The sequence below is a fragment of the Bos grunniens genome, chromosome 13 (assembly GCF_055505025.1).
Source record: "Bos grunniens cultivar Pamir isolate PY7600 chromosome 13, Bosgru_T2T1.0, whole genome shotgun sequence".
NCBI classification, from domain to species: Eukaryota; Metazoa; Chordata; class Mammalia; order Artiodactyla; family Bovidae; genus Bos; species Bos grunniens.
Genome location: NC_141177.1, coordinates 35,230,883 through 35,252,091, shown reverse-complemented (window position 1 = coordinate 35,252,091; position 21,209 = coordinate 35,230,883). Strand labels below are relative to the sequence as shown.

Genomic DNA, 21,209 nt, shown 5'->3' with positions numbered 1-21,209 from the left:
CATTTCTCAAAAAATTCCTGAGAAGTAAATGGAACTAAATGACATTCCTTTTGAAGAAATTGAAGATCAGTGGCCCCCAAAATGGGTGTGTAGAGATCAAACAGTGGAGGGAGATTCATTCTAGGAACATTTCTAGTTTGTTTTTAAATCTATTGTGAAACTATTTCAAACATATTCAATGCTAGTATGGTGGCCCCTTCCCATGCTCGCCACCCCCTTAAACCTTTCCTAGTATTTCGCTGTTCTTGTGTCATTTACTTACTAGCAGTTTTCCCCTTCCTCCTTCCTTCTTTCCTTTCTCCCTTCCTTTTCTGTTTTTAGGTTTTTAAGCAACCAGTAAGGACTCCATCTATTTCTTTATGGGCCAGTGACCCTCAGAGCTTTTATCTGCCAAGTGGCTTCTTCCATCCCTGTGGCAGACATCCTAGGCACCTTGTCCATCTCCTGGCCCTCCCCATTTTGGTGCACTCTGACCTCCTTCCAGTGGTAGCTAGGATGTATCTCTTTATCCAAGGGCCTGCTCTGGATGCCAGAGTCCTCACTCCCCAGACAGAGATGCAACAGGTCACATGAGTTCAGAGAGTTAACACTCCCCAAGAGCAGCCCTCAATAACTCAGTGACTGGTGGAATGGTATATTAACACCCCAGGTCCCTCACCCCTTGGTTGCACAGCTCCAAGGCATGACCACACCGCTTCCCAGAGGGCCCCAGCTGTCCGTAGTGTGAGCTGATTAGTGACACTCGCTTATAGTGGCCTTCTCTTTCCAGTCTCACTTTACCACTCCCAGCCAGTGTTTCCTGGCATAACCTTCTAAATAAATAATATTTATACTTGAATTCTTATCTCAGGTCTTCTTCTGGAAAACTCAAGCTAAGAAGATAGTCCCCAATGTCCTCCATTACTCAAATATACTTCTAACTGCCATTTCCAATTAGAACTGATTGTACACTGGGCTGTTATGATCCCAGGTAAAAATCAAGGAATGTGGATGTTAGAATCTCTGGGCAGCTTTCCTGGAGGTAAATGCACTAATTCCACAGGTATCCCCACCTCTTAGTTCAGCTGAGGTTGAATCTGGCAGTTGAGCTGCCAGTAAACAAGCCTGACTGTCAGGTTGCAACACACACCTGTAACCATTCCAAATGCATAATTTATACACAAAACCAGGAGACAAATAAAAATTTCTAGTGGAAGCATTAGTAACAAAACAAAACAAAAACCTCACTGATACCTAAGCCCAAGGTTTGTATCTTGTCTTTTCTTTGAGAGAAAAAAAAAATCATCCTATTGCTAGATTTAAGTTCAGTTGGTCAGATATAAAAAGTGATTATTAGGGAATTCCCTGGAGGTTCAGTGGTTAGGTCTTGGAACTTTCACTGCAGGGGTCATAGGTTCAAAGTTCAATCCCTCATTGAGGAACTATGATCCTACATGCTGTGCATCTTGGCCAAAAAAAAAAAGTGATTATTAGAAATGCCAAGTTGAGTCATTTAGAGCTACCATGAAGGTGTAATCTGGAAAGAAAAGAATGTATGAATGCTTCTATTTAAAAACTTCAAGTTTTTGACCCTAGCCATGATGTGTGTTTCTAGTCCACTGTGGTGTCTGAAATGTACATTTTATTTACTCATTTACTGTTTTCAAATTTTCATTAGAATACTATTGAAAGCCAGGTACCTTGTGCTTATATCATTTGCTCACCATGCATCAAGGAAAAATTCTGGAACTTACCTTTTGTAATGGAAGCTTCCAATCATTTGTCTGGTCAGCAAACAGTTACTAAGCAGGTGATATGTGTTGGGCATTGTGCTAAGTGTTAGGAACAGACATGCTCAAGAAACGGCTGTCTTCATCCTATATAATACCATACCAGCCTGCACCACTCATTACTGGCACTTTCAATACTGTGTACATTATTAGACTTTTTCCCTTTTTTCCTCCATTACCTACCCTCTTTTAACATCTTATTTTTTACATGATTTATTTTCTGTCTCTGTATGCTACAATGGAAGCTCAGGGAGGGCAGAGGGTTTCGATTATTTTTATTGCTAACCAATCTCTAGCACTTACCATAGTGCCTGCCAAGTCAAAATATATATTTGCTGAAGGAATGAATAAGCAGTGTACAGTTTAATGGGGAAGATAGATCACCCACTCACATAGTGTGTATACTGTGTTCAAATCCTAAATATTAGCCTTGGAACTCAAGAGTATACCTACACACTTTCAAAAAATATACTTCCTGACCCAGAGTTTGCTACTATTATGGAAGTCCCAGAAAGAAGAAATGGTTTGGGCAGTGTTGTCCCTAAAGGCTGTTAAAATTTTTGATCCATAATTAAGTGTACTTTTCTGCTTAAAATAAACTCCACAAATGATGTTTATGGACAGAGTTATTTACTGGAGCCAAGTGTTAGGGAAGCAATTAGGATACTGCATCACCATTATCTCAAGAACAACATAGACATATCAGCTCTATGGTGATAATGATTTAATGGAACTCTTTTCGTTTGTCTTCAATATAACAATTTCAGTATGGCTTAGGGAAATGAGTTTTGGGGTGGAAATCTTAATGGAGTTGTCTTTTCTGTTTACAAGTCTCTTTTGAAATAGCTTTAAGCTTTGGGAAAATGAACCTGATTTATTCTGATAATGTTCCATCTGGTTTAACTTCACTTAAATGGCTAAAGTCCCCAGAACTGGGCTTGAAAACTGTGCTCCTAATAAGGGATGTAAAGCCAAGCAGTTGTGGGCAGAAGTGTGTGTATTTTCCTGTCCTCTTTTGCTGAGAGTACAGAGGGCAGAGGTGCCCGCCTGTGGGGACTCACTCAGGGCTCTGCAGATGTCGCTGACAGCTCTGAAGACCACAGTCGAGAAGCTGACTCGCAGTCGCACTGTCTTCATGTTCGGCAGGCGCAGGCGAAGCATTTTATGCTGAGGGGTAAAGACAAGCTTTGCGTCTGCCTGGACCCCACATTTGTCCAGAGTCCAGTGTGTTTTCAGAAGCCAGCAATGTTTCTGTTCCCACCAAAGGGCAAAGTCTGACCAGTCCTGGGCTATGTCTGCAAGAATAGAGAACAGAGCTCAGTAAAGTGAGAGCAAGCACTTGCACCCTGGAGTCAAGTCCTGCATGTGCAAAACCAAAACCAATGCTGGTCTTCCACTCTCATCTTCCTACAACCCAAGCCTCCATCATTCTTGGCTTCTTGTCAAAGTCCCTAAGACAAGGCAGCTAGAAGACTGACTGAACCTTACCTTCTTTACATTTAAATACTATGGAAGGAACAGAAACATACAACTTTTATTCACGATGAAATGCTAAAGTTGTCTTCTCCCAAGTCCCTCAGTGCCAGAAGCAAGGCTTTATTTAATCAAGATGATTTCTCAAATAGAAATGGATCCTTCCAGGTCCCTGGTGGTCTGGTGGTTAAGAATCCCCCTTCCAATGCAGGGCACGTGGGTTTGATCCCTGGTCAGGGAACTAAGAACCCACCTGCTGTGGGGCAACTAAGCCCATGTGCTACAACTAGAGAAGCCCACACACCACCAACATCACCACCACAACGAGGGAAAACAGATGAATCCTTCAGACACCGGCTCACAAGGGAATATCAAAAGCTTCCAGTCAAAGTGCACACAGAACTACTGAGAAGTTTACATTTCACCCTTCTCAGGAATGTCCACCTCTTATCAGGACCACGGCATTACCAGTTTCCAAAACTGATAACACTAAAATCAGAGCTGAATATTTTATTTCTCAATGGTAGCATCAACACTGAACCCTTCCACTTCTTCAGTGCCCCTTGGCATCAAGATTGAATCTTTCCCCTTTGCCAATGTTAGAGTCATATTCAATCTTTTATTTTGCTAAATTAAGAGCCATCAGTACTTTTACTTAAAAAATGGCTTCTCCCTCTTTCTCTCTTTTTAAATTAGAAAACCTTTCTCTCAGTGCTATTAGTAGAAGTATAAATGCTGTAGGCTTCCCCAGTGGCTTCGTGGTAAAGAATCTGCCTGCAATGCAGGAGATGTGGGTTCAGTCCCTGGGCTGGGAAGATTCCCTGGAGGAGGGCATGGCAACCCACTCCAGTATTCTTGCCTGGAGAATCCCATAGACAGAGGAGCCTGGCGGGCTATAGTCCACGGGGTCACAGGAGTCAGACATGACTGAAGCGACTGTGCACAGCGCAGTGTGGCATAAATGCTGTAATGCTGTAACTATTTTGGAAAGTCCTATGATTCAGTAAATTTTCCCTGATCTAAATGCCCAACAGAAATGCCTATACTTACCTAAGACAGGTACTATCTATAAAAGCCCCCATAGTAAAGAACCCAATATCCATAAACCATCAGGTAAATGGATAAATTGTGGGGAAAAAAAAATCATATAATGGAATATTATACAGCAATGAGAAGCAAAGAACCCAAACTATATGCAATAAAATGGATAAATCTCACAGACATAATGTGGCATGAAAGAAAGCAGATGCTTGAGGGTATATTATCCTGTGTAATTCCACGTATATACAGTTTGAAAACAAGTAAAATTATTCCTTTGGAGTTACAATTCAGGGTAGTAGCTACCCTTAGTGGGACAGTGGCTGGGAGGTGTCAGATGTGGGACTTGGGTGGGTGAACAGGTACTGTTTTATATCTTGATCTGGGTGGTGGTTATATGACTTTGTGAAAATTCACTGAACTATACACTTCTGATAATTGCACTTTTTGTATGTATATTATATTCCAATGAAGACAACTTAAAAATACTTTATATCACTAGTATAAGTGAAAAGCCAACATCTGTGGTCTTAAATAGAAGACAAAAAAATAAATGCAAAGAAAATAAAACATTATTAAATTCTAGGTCCATCATGTTGACTCCTGATGTTAAGACTCTGACCCTGAAGACTTCTTTCCTTGTTTAAACAAGGGCTAGTAGCAAACGGTGGGTAAGGACACTGGCACCAGGCTGCTTGTTCACAGAGCAATCAAGCACTGACAAAAAAAATCACATAACAGTCTAAGGCCCCAGGTGTGGTCTAAGGTTACCCTAGATGTCACCATGGAGGGTGACCTCATTCCAGTGCAAATAGGTTATTACACCTACTGGGGAGCTTCAGTTTGCTACCAAGTTTTGACAGAGGGGGTCAGGGGGTTGTTTGGGCTCCTTCAGGGCTCCATTTCTCTTCTTCCTGCAGAAAGGGGCCATTGCAAGATGGATGATCAGAAAAACTTAGATAGTCAGACAGCCTAGTTCAGTCATTCAGTGATGATGCAACATAGAGGGTTTCAAATGTAGAGAAACCATAAATAAGCAGCAACTTACTTATCTGTTCCACTAACTTGAGCATCACTCCCCCAATGTGCAGGTCTCCAGACACTCTCAGTGTGATGTCCTTCTGCTCCTCTTCATTTGGATGATCAACTCGGACCACAAGCTCCCAAGAAGCAGATGCAAAGTCACTGGATGAGAGCATTGTGGCAAATACAGGTGTCTACATGAAAAAAGGCAGACAGACCAGAAGGAAACTGAGGCTCATCAGGTAGACTCTGCAGAGCAAAACTTTCTTTTCTCTCATTTTTAGTCCCTTCCTCAAAAATGCTGCAGAGTTCCTGATATTAAATTCAGCATCTTAACTTTAAAGACAAAAAGTCTTATAAAAATGATCTCTTCTAAATCTCTTGTACTTTAAACTTTCTACCCTCCCAGGTCTACCTAGCTATTTATTTTCTGTGTCTGCCCAATGCATCCATCCCTTTCTCCTGACTTTTCTTAACTTTCTATGAACTACTTTAGCAATAGGCAACAAATCACGACAATCCTTGACATAAAAAAAATCACATTTATTGAAGCATAATTTGCATACAATAAAATGCATTGAATTGAAATGTATACTTTGATGCATTTTATTATATGCATATTATACTTAAATAGAATTGATTTTAAAAAGAATATCTATACATAGGTATTATTACATTCACCCATAAAATAGTAAGGACATTTTCTGGTATGAAAAATTAAAAAAAAAAACAAACAGAACAAAAAAGTTTCTTTTTTAGTCATATAACATGTAGTTTTATCTTAAGCACATAAGAGATACAGGTCATTAATAATTTGTTCTTGTTGTTCAGTCACTAACTCATGCCCTTCTCTTTGTGACCCCATGGTCGTATGCTAGGCATGCTAGGCTTCCTTGTCCTTCACCATCTCCCAAAGCTTGCTCAAACTCATGTCCATCCACATGCCCATCTTGATTCCAGCTTGTGAGTCACCCAGCCCAGCCTGTTGTATGATGCATTTAAGTTAAATAAGCAGGGTGACAATATACACCCTTGACATACTCCTTTCCTAATTTGGAACCAGTCCATTGTTCCATGTCCAGTTCTAACTGTTGCTTCTTGGTCTGCATACAGGTTTCTCAGGAGGCAGGTAACGTGGTCTGGTACACCTATCTCATTAAGAATATTCCACAGTTTGTTGTGAACCACACAGTCAAAGGATTTAGCATAGTTAATGAAGCAGATGTTTCGTTTGAATTCCGTTGCTTTCTTCATGGTCCAACAAATGTCAGCAATTTGATCTCTGGTTCCTCTGCCTTTTATAATTCCAGCTTGTATATCTGGAAGTTCTTGGCTCACATACTGCTGAAGCCTACTGCATAGGATTTTGAGTATAATCTTGCTACCATTGAGATTAGTGCAATTGTACAGTAATTTGAACATTCTTTGGCATTGCCTTTCTTTGGGATTGGAATGAAAATTGACCTTTTCCAGGCCTGTGCCCACTGCAAAGTCTTCCAAATTTGCTGGCTAAGAGTGCAACACTTTAACAGCATCATTCCAGTTCAGCTGGGATTCTATTACTTCCATTAGCTTTGTTCACAGTGATGCTTCCTAAGGCCCACCTGACTTCACACTCCCAGGATGTTTGGCTCTAGGTCAGTGACCAAACTATCATGGTTACCCAGGTCATTCAGAGCTTTTTTATACAGTTCTTCTGTGTATCTTCTGTGTGTGGAAGAAAGTGAAGAAGAAGTAAAGAGCCTCTTGATGAAAGTGAAAGAGGAGAGTGAAAAAGTTGGCTTAAAGCTCAACATTCAGAAAACGAAGATCATGGCATCTGGTCCCATCACTTCATGGCAAATAGATGGAGAAATGGTGGAAACAGTGGTAGACTTTATTTTTTGGGGCTCCAAAATCACTCCAGATGGTGACTGCAGCCATGGGGTCCCAAAGAGTTGGATACGACTGAGTGACTGAACTGAACTCTGTGTATCAGTTCAGTTTAGTTGCTTAGTCATGTCCAATTGATTCTTTGTGACCCCATGCACTGCAGCAGGCCAGGCTTCCCTGTATATCACCAACTCCTGGAACATGCTCAAACTCATGTCCATCGAGTCAGTGATGCCATCCAACCATCTCATCCTCTGTCATCCCCTTCTCCCTCCGCCTTCAATTTTTCCACCATCAGGGTCTTTTCTAATGAGTCAGTTCTTCTCATCAGGTGTCCAGAGTATTGGAGCTTCAGCTTCAGCATCAATCCTTCCAATGAATATTCAGGATTGATTTCCTTTAGGATTGACTGGTTTGATCTGCTTGCAGTACAAGGGACTTTCAAGAATCTTCTCCAACACCATAGTTCAAAAGAATCTATTCTTTGGCACTCAGCTTTCCTTATAGTCCAGCTCTCACATCCATACATGACTACTGGAAAAACCATAGTTTTGACTAGACAGACCTTTGTCAGCAAAGTGATGTCTCTGCTTTTTAATATGCTTTCTTGGTTGGTTATAGGTTTTCTTCCAAGGACCAAGCGTCTTTTAACTTCATGGCTGCAATCATTATTTGCAGTGATTTTGGAGCCCAAGAAAATAGTCTGTCACTGTTTCCGTTGTTTCCTCATTTATTTGCCATGAAGTGATAGGACCAGATGCCATGATCTTAGTTTTTTGAATGTTGAGTTTTAAGCCAACTTCTTCATTCTCCTCTTTCATGTTCATCAAGAGGCTCTGTAGTCCTTCTTCATTTTCTGCCATAAGGGGGGTGTCATCTGCATATCTGAGGTTATTGATATTTCTCCCAGCAATCTTGATTCCAGCTTGTGCTTCATCCAGCCCAGCATTTCATATGATGTACTCTGCATATAAGTTAAACAAGCAGGGTGACAATATACAGCCTTGATGTACTCCTTTCCCAATTTGGAACCAGTCTGTTCCATGTCCGGTTCTAACTCTTGCTTCTTGACCTTCATACAGATTTCTCAGGAGGTAGATAAAGTGGTCTGGTATTTCCATCTCTTTAAGAATTCTGCACAGTTTGTTGTGATCCACACAGTCAAAGGCTTTAGCATAGTCAATAAAGCAGAAGTAGATGTTTCTCTGGAACTCTCTTGCTTTTTCAATGATCCAACAGATGTTGGCAATTTGATCTCTGGTTCCTCTGCCTTTTCTAAATTCAGCTTGAACATCTGGAAGTTCACAGTTCATGTACTGTTGAAGCCTGGCTTGGAGAATTTTCAGCATTACTTTGTTAGCATTGAGATGAGTGCAATTGTGTTACAGTTTGAATATTCTTTGGCATTGCCTTTCTTTGGGACTGGAATGAAAGCTGACCTTTCCCAGTCCTATGGCCACTGCTGAGTTTTCCAAATGTGTTGGCATATTGAGTGCAGCACTTTCACAGCATTATCTTTTAGGATTTGAAATAGCTCAGCTGGAATTCCATCACCTCCACTAGCTTTGTTTGTAGTGATGCTTCCTAAGGACCACTTGACTTCGCATTTCAGGATGGCTGGCTCTAGGTGAGTGATCACACCATCTTCCGTGTATTCTTGCCACCTTTTCTTAACCTCTTCTGCTTTTGTAGGTCCTTACCATTTTTGTCCTTTATTGTGCCTATCTTTGCAATGAAATGTTCCGTTGCTATCTCCAGTTTTCTTAAAGAGATCTCTAGTCATTCCAATTCTATTGTTTTCCTCTATTTCTTTGCATTGTACACTTAAGAAGGCTTTCTTGTCTCTCCTTACTATTCTCTGGAACTTTGCATTCAGTTGCGTATATCTTTCCCTTCCTCCTTGCCTTTCGCTTCCCTTCTTTTCTCAGTTTCTGTAAGGCCTCCTTAGAGGTCTTTGCCATTCCCTTCTCTGGTAGACTGGATGTCCACAGGACAACATGGCAGCAGCAGCCTGAAGAGGCACTTGCGGCCTGGGAAGCAGCTTCACAGAGATCACACTGGAGACAGAGATGGGAGCAGGGTAGTGACCAGCACCACCAATTCCTAGCACAGAGCAGGAGGAGAGGAGAGGCTGGGGCCAGAGCTTGGCAGCGATGGGGGATCAGCTCCAGGGTGACCTGCAGCAGCAGAGAAGGTGAGAGGGGCCCTCTGCTCTTGAGTGGTGGATCAGCCCCAGGGTGGCCAGGGGCAGCACATATTCAACTTACTTGAGTTACCATTTTATAGTATATATATCATATAAGTTTTTGGACACACTTTTGGTGAAATATTTAAAACAGAAGTGACAGACATACAATCCCACTCTTCAAAGTGCAGATGGGGTGAGTGCTTCAAACCTACAGTGTCCCATCATTGGAGGAACTAGGATGAATGAAGCTAAGCAGTATCAAAACTGAGTGTTTTGAGTATAATAGGAAGACTGGAATCCCAAATTTGCAGAACTTAAAAATGTCAGCTCTCTCTTAAGTAGGAAGAAAATGATAATACCTCTTCTGGCTATTTTAAGAGTTGAAATAAAAATCAGTCATTTAAGTGATGACAAACCTGTTTCACTTTGCTAGGTAAAGACAGCTTATAAGAAATCCCTGTTTTCATAAGGCCTGTTCTTGAAAACCATCAGTGTATGCAAAGGGCTCGGGAAAGGGTCTCTCTAAGGGAAAGTGCACAGGAACCCTGTAGATCTTATTTATATGCAGATTCTATTCAGCAGGATCTTATTAACATGCAGTTTCTAGTCAGCAGATCTGGGAATGATGTGGAAACCCTGCATTCATAACATACTCCAGCTGAGGCTAGTCTTCATCTTAAACTCTTAAGTCACAACAGCCACTTAAAAAAAATTAGCTCCAGGACTCAGTTCCTCCCTTCAACCTAATTAGATCAGTATTAAGCTAGGACCATGGTGACCTCTGAGGAACATTATTTTTAATATTAAGCACTAAATCCCGCGGATAAGGGAGCCTAGCAGGCTCCAGTCCATTTGGTCACAAGTGTTGGACATAACTTAGTAACTAAACCACCAACCACTAATTATAGTAAAAACTCTCAAGAAAGTGGGCATAGAGGAAACCTACCTCAACATAATAAAGGTCATAAATGAGAAACCCACAGCAAACATCATTTTCAGTGATGAAAAGGTAAAAGCATTTCCCTGTAAGATCAGGAACAGGGACTTCACTGGTGGTCCAGTGGTTAAGAATCCATCTTGCAATAAAGGGGACACAGGTTTGATCCCTTGTAGGGGAACAAGATCCCACATACCCTGGAGCAACTACTGAGCCTGTGCACTCCAGAGCCTCTGTGCCAAAACTAGAGAGCCCACATGCTGCAACTACTGAAGTCTGCATGCCACAACTAGAGTCCCTGTGAGGCAATGAAGGATCCCACGTGTTGCAACTAAGACCTGATGCATATAAATCAATAAATCAATAAATCAATAAAAGATCAGGAACAAGACAAGGATTCTCACTATAGCCACTTTTATACAACATAGTATTGGAAGACCTAGCCACAGCAATAAGACAAGAAAAAGAAATAAATGGAAGCCAAACTGGAGAGGAAGCAGTAAAACTGTCACTGTTTGCAGATGACATGGCACTATATATAGAAAACCCTAAAGATGCCACCAGAAAACTACTAGAGCTAATCAGTGAATTTGGTAACATTGCAGGATACTATACACACACACACACACACACACACATATATATATATATATAGTGTCTGTTGCATTTCTGTATACTAACAATGAACTATCAGAGAAATTAAGGAAACAATCCTACTTACCACTACATCTAAAATAATAAAATACTTAGTCATAAAACAATCTAAGGAGGTAAAAGATCTGTACTTGGATCTATTTACAAGACACTGATGAAAGAAATGGAAGCTAATACAAACAGATGGAAAGATATACCATGTTCATGGGTTGGAAGAATTAATATTGTTAAAATGATGATACTATGCAAGGAAATCTACAGATTTAGTGTGATCCCTATAAAAATAACAAAGGCATTTTTCACAGATCTAGAACAAATAATTAAAAAATTTGTATGGAAACACAAAAAACCACAAATAGTGAAAACAAGCTTGAAAAAGAAGAACAGAGCTAGAGGAATCATGCTTCCTGATTTCAGATTATACTATAAGGCTATACAGTCAGCAAAAACAAGACCAGGAGCAAAAACAAGACCAGGAGCTTAGACCATGAACTCCTTATTGCCAAATTCAGACTTAAATTGAAGAAAGTAGGGAAAACCACTAGACCATTCAGGTATGACCTAAATCAAATCCCTTATGATTATACAGTGGAAGTGAGAAATGGATTTAAGGGACTAGATCTGATAGACAGAGTGCCTGATGAACTATGGAATGAGGTTCGTGACATTGTACAGGAGACAGGGATCAAGACCATTCCCATGGAAAAGAAATGCAAAAAAGCAAAATGGCTGTCTGGGGAGGCCTTACAAATAGCTGTGAAAAGAAGAGAAGCGAAAAGCAAAGGAGAAAAGGAAAGATATAAACATCTGAATGCAGAGTTCCAAAGAATAGCAAGAACAGATAAGAAAGCCTTCCTCAGCGATCAATGCAAAGAAATAGAGGAAAACAACAGAATGGGAAAGACTAGGGATCTCTTCAAGAAAATCAGAGATACCAAGGGAACATTTCATGCAAAGATGAGCTCAATAAAGGACAGAAATTGTATGGACCTAACAGAAGCAGAAGATATTAAGAAGAGATGGCAAGAATACACAGAAGAACTGTACAAAAAAGATCTTCATGACCCAAATAATCATGATGGTGTGATCACTGACCTAGAGCCAGACATCCTGGAATGTGAAGTCAAATGGGCCTTAGAAAGCATCACTACGAACAAAGCTAGTGGAGGTGATGGAATTCCAGTTGAGCTATTCCAAATCCTGAAAGATGATGCTGTGAAAGTGCTGCACTCAATATGCCAGCACATTTGGAAAACTCAGCAGTGGCCACAGGACTGGAAAAGGTCAGTTTTCATTCCAATCCCAAAGAAAGGCAACGCCAAAGAATGCTCAAACTACCGTACAATTGCACTCATCTCACACACTAGTAAAGTAATGCTCAAAATTCTCCAAGCCAGGCTTCAGCAATATGTGAACTGTGAACTTCCTGATGTTCAAGCTGGTTTTCGAAAAGGCAGAGGAACCAGAGATCAAATTGCCAACATCTGCTGGATCATAGAAAAAGCAAGAGAGTTCCAGAAAAACATCTATTTTTGCTTTATTGACCATGCCAAAGCCTTTGACTGTGTGGATCACAATAAACTTGGGAAAATTGTGAAAGAGATGGGAATACCAGACCACCTGATCTGCCTCTTGAGAACTCTGTATGCAGGTCAGGAAGCAACAGTTAGAACTGGACATGGAACGACAGACTGGTTCCAAATAGGAAAAGGAGTTCGTCAAGGCTGTATATTGTCACCCTGTTTATTTAACTTATATGCAGAGTACATCATGAGAAACGCTGGATTGGAAGAAACACAAACTGGAATCAAGATTGCTGGGAGAAATATCAATAACCTCAGATATGCAGATGACACCACCCTTATGGCAGAAGGTGAAGAGGAACTCAAAAGCCTCTTGATGAAAGTGGAAGTGGAGAGTGAAAAAGTTGGCTTAAAGCTCAACATTCAGAAAACGAACATCATGGCATCTGGTCCCATCACTTCATGGGAAATAGATGGGGAAACAGTGCAAACAGTGTCAGACTTTATTTTTCTGGGCTCCAAAGTCACTACAGATGGTGACTGCAGCCATGAAATTAAAAGACACTTACTCCTTGGAAGGAAAGTTATGACCAACCTAGATAGCGTATTCAAAAGCAGAGACATTACTTTGCCAACAAAGGTTCGTCTAGTCAAGGCTATGGTTTTTCTTGTGGTCATGTATGGATGTGAGAGTTGGACTGTGAAGAAGGCTGAGCACTGAAGAGTTGATGCTTTTGAACTGTGGTGTTGGAGAAGACTGTTGAGAGTCCCTTGGACTGCAAGGAGATCCAACCAGTCCATTCTAAAGGAGATCAGCCCTGGGATTTCTTTGGAAGGAATGATGCTACAGCTGAAACTCCAGTACTTTGGCCACCTCATGAGAAGAGTTGACTCATTGGAAAAGACTCTGATGCTGGGAGGGCTTGGGGGCAGGAGGAGAAGGGGACGACAGAGGATGAGATGGCTGGATGGCATCACTGACTCGATGGGCGTGAGTCTGAGTGAACTCCGGGAGTTGGTGATGGACAGGGAGGCCTGGCGTGCTGTGATTCATGGGGTCGCAGAGCCGGACACGACTGAGTGACTGATCTGATCTGATCTGATAGTACTCAAAACAGTATGGGACTGGCACAAAAACAGACACTTAGATCAATGGAATAGAACAGAGAGCTCAAAACTAAACCTACACACTTATGGTCAATTATTCTACAACAAAGGAGCCAAGAATATACAATGGAGAAAAGATAGTCTCTTCAATAAGTACTACTGGGAAAACTGGACAGTTACATGTAAAAGAATGAAATTAGAATATTCTCTAACACTATATACAAAAATTCAAAATGGATTAAAGATCTAAATGTAACCAGAAACCATAAAACTCCTAGAAGAAACCATAGACAGAACACCTTTGACATAAATGGTAACAACATTTTTTTTTGTATGTCTCCTAAAGCAAATGAGATAAAAGCAAAAATAAACAAATGGGACCTAATTAGATGTAAAAGCTTTTGTACAGCAAAGGAAGCTATAAACAAAACAAAAAGACAACATATAGAATGGGAGAAAAAATTTGTAGAAGATGTGACAGACAAGGGATTGATTTCTAAAACATACGAACAGCTTATACAGCTCAATTAAAAAAACCCTACCCGCTCAAAAAATGGGCAGAAGACTTAAATAAACATCTCTCCAAAGAAGACATATAGATGGCCAACAGGCACAAGAAAAGATGCTCAACATCATTAATCGCCAGAGAAATGCAAATTAAAACCACAGTGAGATACAGTCTCATACCTGTCAGAATGGCAATGATCAAAAAGACTAGAAATAACAAACGTTGGTGAGGACATGGAGAAAAGGGAACCTTCAATACACTGTTGGTGAAAATGTAAATTGGTGTAGCCAGTGTGGAAAACAGTATGGAGGTTTTTCAAAAAGCTAAAAATAGAGCTAGCATATGACCCGGCAATGACATTCCTGATATATATCAAAAAACAAAACAAATAATCCCCCCAAAACACCAATTTGAAAAGATACCAAATATACATATTGTAAAGATATTATTTACAATGGCCAAAATATGAAGCAGTTTAAGTGTCCATCAACATATGAGTGGATAAATATGTGGAATGGGATATTATTCAACCATAAAAAAGAATGACATTTTGCCATTTCCAACAACATGGATGGACTTGGAAGATATTATGCTAAATGAAATAAGGCAGACAGATAATACTGTATGATAACACTTATGTGTGGAATCTAAAATAATAAACTACTGAATATAACAAAAAGGAAACAGATATATAGATAGAGAACACATATCTAGAGAAAAACTAGTGGTTACCAGTGGGGAGAGGGAAGGATGGAGGGGCAAAATAGGGGAAATTAAGAGCCACAAACTATCATGTATAAAGTAACCTTTATAGCTTATAGGATATATTGTATAACACAGGGAATATAGCCAATATTTTATAAGTATAAATGGGGTATAGCCTTTAAAATTGTGAATCACTGTTGTACATCTGTAACTTATAATGCTGTACATCAACTATATTTCATTAAAAAGTTAAAAAAATTATAAAAAGCAATAATTAAACCAGTGTCACTGTTCACATTTGTAAGCAAAAGAGAATCACAAGATAAATGCTGCAAATCTGAACAGGCTTAGAACAGATTTCATTTGTTCCACTCAACTTAAAGAGTTCAGAGGCGACTAGAAGGATCCTAATGTTTGCACCTCCCAATGCACAGAGGAACATACAAGACTTCTTGCATGGGCAGTGTCATGCAGTGATTATGTTGGGCCTAACCACCTCACTGTCATCTTCAGCCTCAGGTGTTATTTATTGTGTACATCATGCAGAATGATGTACTCTGGGATAACTACTATCCTTGTGTTATCTCCATCCTCTCAGCAATCCCATTTAGAAATGAGGAAACACAGAAAAGCTAGGTAATTCATCAGAAGTCACACAGCAAGTTAGATCATGGAGTGCAAACAGAAATTCAGGTTCTAACTCCAAACTCTCAACCAGCACTCTGGGACATATTTTCGATAATATTACAAAGTTAATATGAAATACAACACTTAAAACTATGAGCTAAATTCTCAGTACCTTCACCAAACATTGTAACTAACATAAATCTTTCCCAGTTAGGAGACAATAAAGATACCTCTTTCACTGTCAAATTCTTAACATGGTATTGAAGTATTTGACTTTAAGATTCTTACAGCTTTTTAAATGCTATGCTTTGAGGCTTTGTTATTTAAAATGTTTTGTACATAAAGAAAATAACCTTACTTTTAAAATGACTCCTTGCTGCTTGTTTTGGGAGCAATCAGACAGGATTTTTCTTTACCTAACCTGGGCAATAAAGTATTTCTCATTTAAAAAACAGGCGGTAGTGATTTCCTTACAACGAAATTCAGGCTAAAATTAGACAATCTGGTTTACCCACATTCCACTCCTATCTTTTCTGCGCCTTTCTTTTCGAGAGTGAACTTCTGCAGCAAGCTGTTGCTTGTTGAGGAAAGCCTCAAACTTCGGCTGGGAAAGCAGACCTAGTGTGTTAAAGATCAGAACAAGAAGCAAAGCGCACCAGCACACCTGCCTTCCCTGGGGAAACCCAGTGGCCCACTTCCGGCGGTCCTTTATAGAAAACTCAGTCAAGACAGACAGACACAGGCAGACAGAGAGACAGAGAGGGAAATAGACCGAATGCTTCCTCTGGAAGAACAGAGAGTGAGTGAGTCCGAAGGCCACTGGCCTGTCTTTTGCCAGGTATGCAAGGTCCTGGGGCCCAGGGGAATGTGGTGGGTGGGTAGAAACCCCTCCCTACCCGTAAGGTCAGCACCGCTGCTGGACTGAGTTTATTTTGCGCAGCCAGATGCTCAAGGTTGGAGAAGGTGGTCACAAGCTGATCACGCGATTTTTAATTCAACAGCTATTTATGTGTAGGAAGCCGCAGAAAGGCAGGAGCGGGGGTCTGGGGAACCAGCGGTGCCCATCGCAGCCTCCCTTCCCCGCCAGTCTCCAGTCCCCGCCGGGGCCCAGCTCCTGGGCACTCACTTCCTTTCTCAAGCCTGCGGCGTGCGGTCTCGCGGCCGGGCACGTGTGCCGCTGCCCTCCTGGAGACGCGGGCAGAGGCCACCCAGGCCGAGCTGGGGGCGCGCGGTGGCGGCGGCTGCTTCGCGAGGCTCTGCGGGCGAGTGCTGCGCGCGGACCTACAGCCTAGACTGGCGCCCGCCCCCGCCGACTGGTCTCCGCCCCGCGCGGCCCTCCGGGCACGGCCGGCCAGCGCGGCGGGCAGGCAGCAGCACGACTAGCCCCAGCCTGCCAGGTCCCACTGCCCAGGGAGGGGGCGCTCTGCAGACTTTACGGACAAATGGTGGTCTCTGGGCTGCCGCGCGGCAGGACAGCGGGGAGAACCGGGGCGGATGCTCAGACCCACGCACCTCTTGCGACCTCTCATCCTGCCCACCCTTCTCTAGACCGCCTCTCGTTTCCCAGTTCCCCGAGGCCCGCCCGGGACTAGCCTGGTGATTAAGATCCTGCTACTTTCCCCGCCCTGCGGGTGTACTCGTCACTCACATCCCGGGTGCATCCACTTCCTCTCAGCCCTGGCTCTAGGCAAGAACAACTGCCTCCGCTCAACTGCCTCAGCCCGGAGCACCTGTGGTTGCCAGCTGGAAGAAACAAAAGTGGTTCATCTCTGAGTAAGAGGATGGTGTAAACCTCTGAGAAGGGCGAGGCGTCCCAAACACGCACGTTGGAAGATCCCTGGGCAACCTAAGGCCGCTCCCCTCGCTGAAGTCTGGGTGGCTCACCTCAGATTCACCACCCAGCCCTCCACTCACCTTCCTGTCGGATTCACTTCCGAAGGAAGCAGGAAGGGTGGGTGACCTTGGGCAATTGGCACAGCTCTCCAAACCTTTTGTTGAGTATTTACTGCGCACCAGGCCTGAGTCTGAGCTTTGAGGATACAGGGTTATAAAACAGGAAATTATAGTTTTCTCATTTGTAAAATGGGTAAAGGGATTCCCACCACCCGAATTTCAGTCCATGGAGGAGTTTCATGCAGTAATACAGTCTTTACCGATTTTCATCAAGTACATAAAGCTTCTGATAACTTATGTTTAATTTAAAATATTGCAAAATTTAGAAGTGGAATCCTTGTTTTTGCTTGGCATTACCATATTCAGCCATTATTATGGTTCTGAAAGTACTTTACATTTAATTTTAAAAGGCCAGTTGAACAAACAGCAGCAAATATGGGGTTTTAGAATTAAAATGATTAAAAATTTGAAACTGAATTTCCTAATTTGGTAGTTTGTCAACTATAGGAATGTGGTCAACTGTCATCTGGTTCCACTTTCTTGCATACCTAATACCAACTGAGCAAATATGCACTTATTTGGAGTAGAGAGTGTCTAAGACTTGCTTTCTGGAGACTGTGCATGACTGATTAGAGTATAGACTGTCTTCAGGATTTTGGAAACGATTATAAGTAGTGATGGCTTTCTCTGCACCAAATTGGTTTTCTATTTTAGTTGAAAATATCTAGATTGCGCTAAAGAATTTAACTGGTTTTAAGCTTTCTGCTTGGCCTAAATTCCTTTTTAAGCTTTTCATTGAAATATGCTTTTATATGCAAGAACACAAATCAAGAATATATAGCTGATGAATTTTCACATGCTGGACACATCTGTGAAATGAACATCCAGATGAAGAAACAGGACTTTGCAAGTCCTCAGAAGCCCCTTAATCTCACCTTTTAGTTTTTAATACTACCACCACTCACCAAGAGTAGCCATTATCCTGACTTCAAATCCTTAAATGGGTTTTTGCTGATATCTGTACCATATATAAATGGAATTGGATGATATATATTATTTTGTGTCTAGTTTCTTTTGTTTAGCATTGTTTTTGAGTTTCATCTATATTGAATGTCTTAGGTTTTTTTTTTTTTTTTTAGTACTTGCTTATTATTGTGATAGTTCAATTCATCCTCTAAGGTTCTGATTTACAAGCGTATTAAAAAGTATATTTTCAACTTCAAAATTTCATAATATATTAACAAGCAATGCTTGCTTGAATTCTTCTTAAAAACAAGCAGAATCAACACTTTGAGTCTGTTATTTAATCCACACATGTTCATCAAGCAATGAATAAGATTATTTATTCATTCATCCATGGTATTACTGTGAGCTAGACACTGAAACAAGTGCTGAAAATACTCAGAGTAGGCACAGACTTTATCTTCAGATCCGAGGGAATATGGAGGAGTGGTGTGTACCTCTCCCAGGTGTGTGGCATGGTGGGGAGCTTTAGAAAAGGCTTCAGAGATGGTTTTTTGAGATAGAATTGGAAGTTTGATAGTTGCCTATAATAACCTGTTGTTGTTGTTGTTGTTAAGTTGCTTCAGTCGTGAACGACTCTGTGCAACCCCATAGACGGCAGCCCACCAGGCTCCCCCGTCCCTGGGATTCTCCAGGCAAGAACATTGGAGTGGGTTGCCATTTCCTTCTCCAATGCATGAAAGTGAAAAGCGAAAGTGAAGTTGCTCAGTCGTGTCTGACTCTTCTCGACCCCATGGACTGCAGCCTACCAGGCTCCTCCATCCATGGGATTTTCCAGGCAAGAGTACTGGAGTGGGGTGCCATTGCCTTCTCTGATAATAACTTGTAGTCTCTAGAAAACAGTTTTAAGGTATATTTTTTAGTTAGTAAATAGTTATTGTGCTTCAGGAGATATATTTCCTCATCTCAAAAATTTCCAGGTTCACAGTGCAAATATTGAAACAATAACTATTATCAGATACTTATCGTACTGCAGAGCTGGACTGAAAATCATTACCCTCAATAGGTAAGTTAGTCAGGTCTGTATTATCATGTGGACTATAAAGGTATAACAGAAAAGAACAAACCTAAAATATACAGGATAGCCCATTTTCAAGGCTCTTCCCCCCTTTAAAGATACAACATTTTTCACTCATATAGAGACAAAAAGTTGTGGAACCTTTTTGGTTTACAGGAACCTTGTTGAATATTTACATAAACATGGTGACCTGACCTACTTGGACAGCTGCAAGCACAAAGGATTCTAGTACCAAGAAGTTTGAAACAACCAGACACAGGCCTCCTCTTTTGGGATAAAAGAAGGCTGAATTCTAATGCTGGGAAGATGGTTCTTTGGATTGCCAGTCCATCATCTTCTTAACATGCTGACTTTCCAAATAAAGTTGCTATTCTTTGTCCCAACAGCTCATCTCTTGATTTATTGGCCTGTTGCCTGGCCAGTGGTGTGAGCTCGGACTTGGTAACAAGTACACTGGAGTGGATGATTGATGTGGCCATGTTCTTATTCACTGAACAGAAAAAGGAAATAAACCAGTAGAGGGCCTTTGACCATCCTAGCTACTATAACTTGTTAGACACAAATGACCTTCTTCTGCTAATACGTTTTCACTTCTACCAGATGATCCAGCACAGTTTAAAGAATTCTATATGCTTGACTTAGAGAAAATTCGAAAAATGTTAGAAAGAGAAAAGAGGGATTTTTTTCCCCTGATTGATGGTTTTATTTGACAAAACAAATAAGCCATTACTCAATGTAAATTTCTGTATTGCGCATTCAGCTCATAAATGTGTCACTAGTCTGGCAACTAAGAAAAGGCAACAGTCACTGAAAATGTATTTTTGTTTTCACTGAGTCCTTGAGACTCAGTAGCTGTATTCATGTTTGTGTTCTATTTAATGCAAAAAAAATCACAGTGTGCCTATTGCAGCTACACCCTCCTTTCCAGTTGGGTGGGTAATAAGTACTTTCTATGCTCAGACAAGTTCTAAAATGTTCTCCCTGAGTGGGCAAAGAGGTATGTCCTGGTCTGTGGACAAGTACAATGTAAAGATAGTGAGGAAGGGCAAAGGAGATCTTGTTGCAGGCCACCGTTGAGTGAGAAGAGCAAGAAAGATTGTGCTTTCCTCCCTCTCTTTCCCTCCTTCTTTCTTTCTTCTTCCTTCCTTTGTTGTTACTGTTGTTCAGTTGCCAAGTTGTGTCTGACTCTCTGCGGCCCCATGGACTGCAGCATGCCAGACCTCCTTCCTTTTCATCCATTTAAATCAAAGGGTACAAAAGAATATACTCTGATAACTGTCTTCATCTTCTCTTGATAATATTAAGTTCCCTTCTCTGGAAAAAACTGTTACTAGTTTCATGGCTACGAGTCGGATACAACTGAACGACTTCACTTTCACCTTTCAGTTTCATGCATTGGAGAAGGAAATGGCAACCCACTCCAGTGTTCTTGCCTGGAGAGTCCCAGGGACAGGGGAGCCTGGTGGGCTGCCGTCTATGGGGTCACACAGAGTTGGACACGACTGAAGTGACTTAGCAGCAGCAGTTTCATCTTGAACCTTCCAGAGATAGTCTGTGTGAGTAGACTATTTAGCTTTTATACAAGTGGTAATATTCTATACATATATTTTTTTCCTGTGTTTTGTTTTTTCACTCTAAAATATTTTGATACTGGACATCATTCATAGTCATCATTGTCTACTACCCTTGGAAAGTCTTCTTTACATTTGTAGAAATTCTTTCAGTCTAGAAATCAGAACTCAAATTTCCAACCTCCTTTGCAGCTGGGGCACAGGCCTGCGACCTAGACCCTTTTGCTCGGGTACACACAAGCACAACTTTAATTTGGAAGTGAGTAAGATGCAAAGACAA

General features: G+C 41.2%; 1 protein-coding gene and 1 long non-coding RNA gene across 17 annotated transcripts in view; one reads left to right on the top strand and one right to left on the bottom strand.

The window, feature by feature from the left end:
- FERMT1 (FERM domain containing kindlin 1) overlaps positions 1-17,327 on the bottom strand; it is a 60,983-nt gene extending 43,656 nt beyond the window's left edge. For 5 of the 16 annotated variants that reach the window (XR_015139380.1, XM_086333432.1, XM_086333433.1 and 2 more), the window contains exons 1-3: positions 16,551-17,014; positions 5,329-5,497; positions 2,831-3,064 (exon numbers count right to left, since the gene is read on the bottom strand). Coding sequence is in view for 12 of the 16 variants with exons in the window: in XM_086333432.1 (XP_086189558.1) it covers positions 2,831-3,064; positions 5,329-5,479 (385 nt within the window). In the remaining 4 variants the exon portion in view is untranslated. The other 11 variants (XR_015139381.1, XM_086333421.1, XR_015139382.1 and 8 more) reach the window with 11 other exon arrangements.
- Positions 15,968-19,743, top strand: LOC147360714 (uncharacterized). Its single transcript, XR_015139387.1, has 2 exons — positions 15,968-16,262; positions 19,515-19,743. It is a non-coding gene; the product is annotated as an uncharacterized LOC147360714 (long non-coding RNA).
- The last annotated feature ends 1,466 nt before the right edge of the window (positions 19,744-21,209 follow it).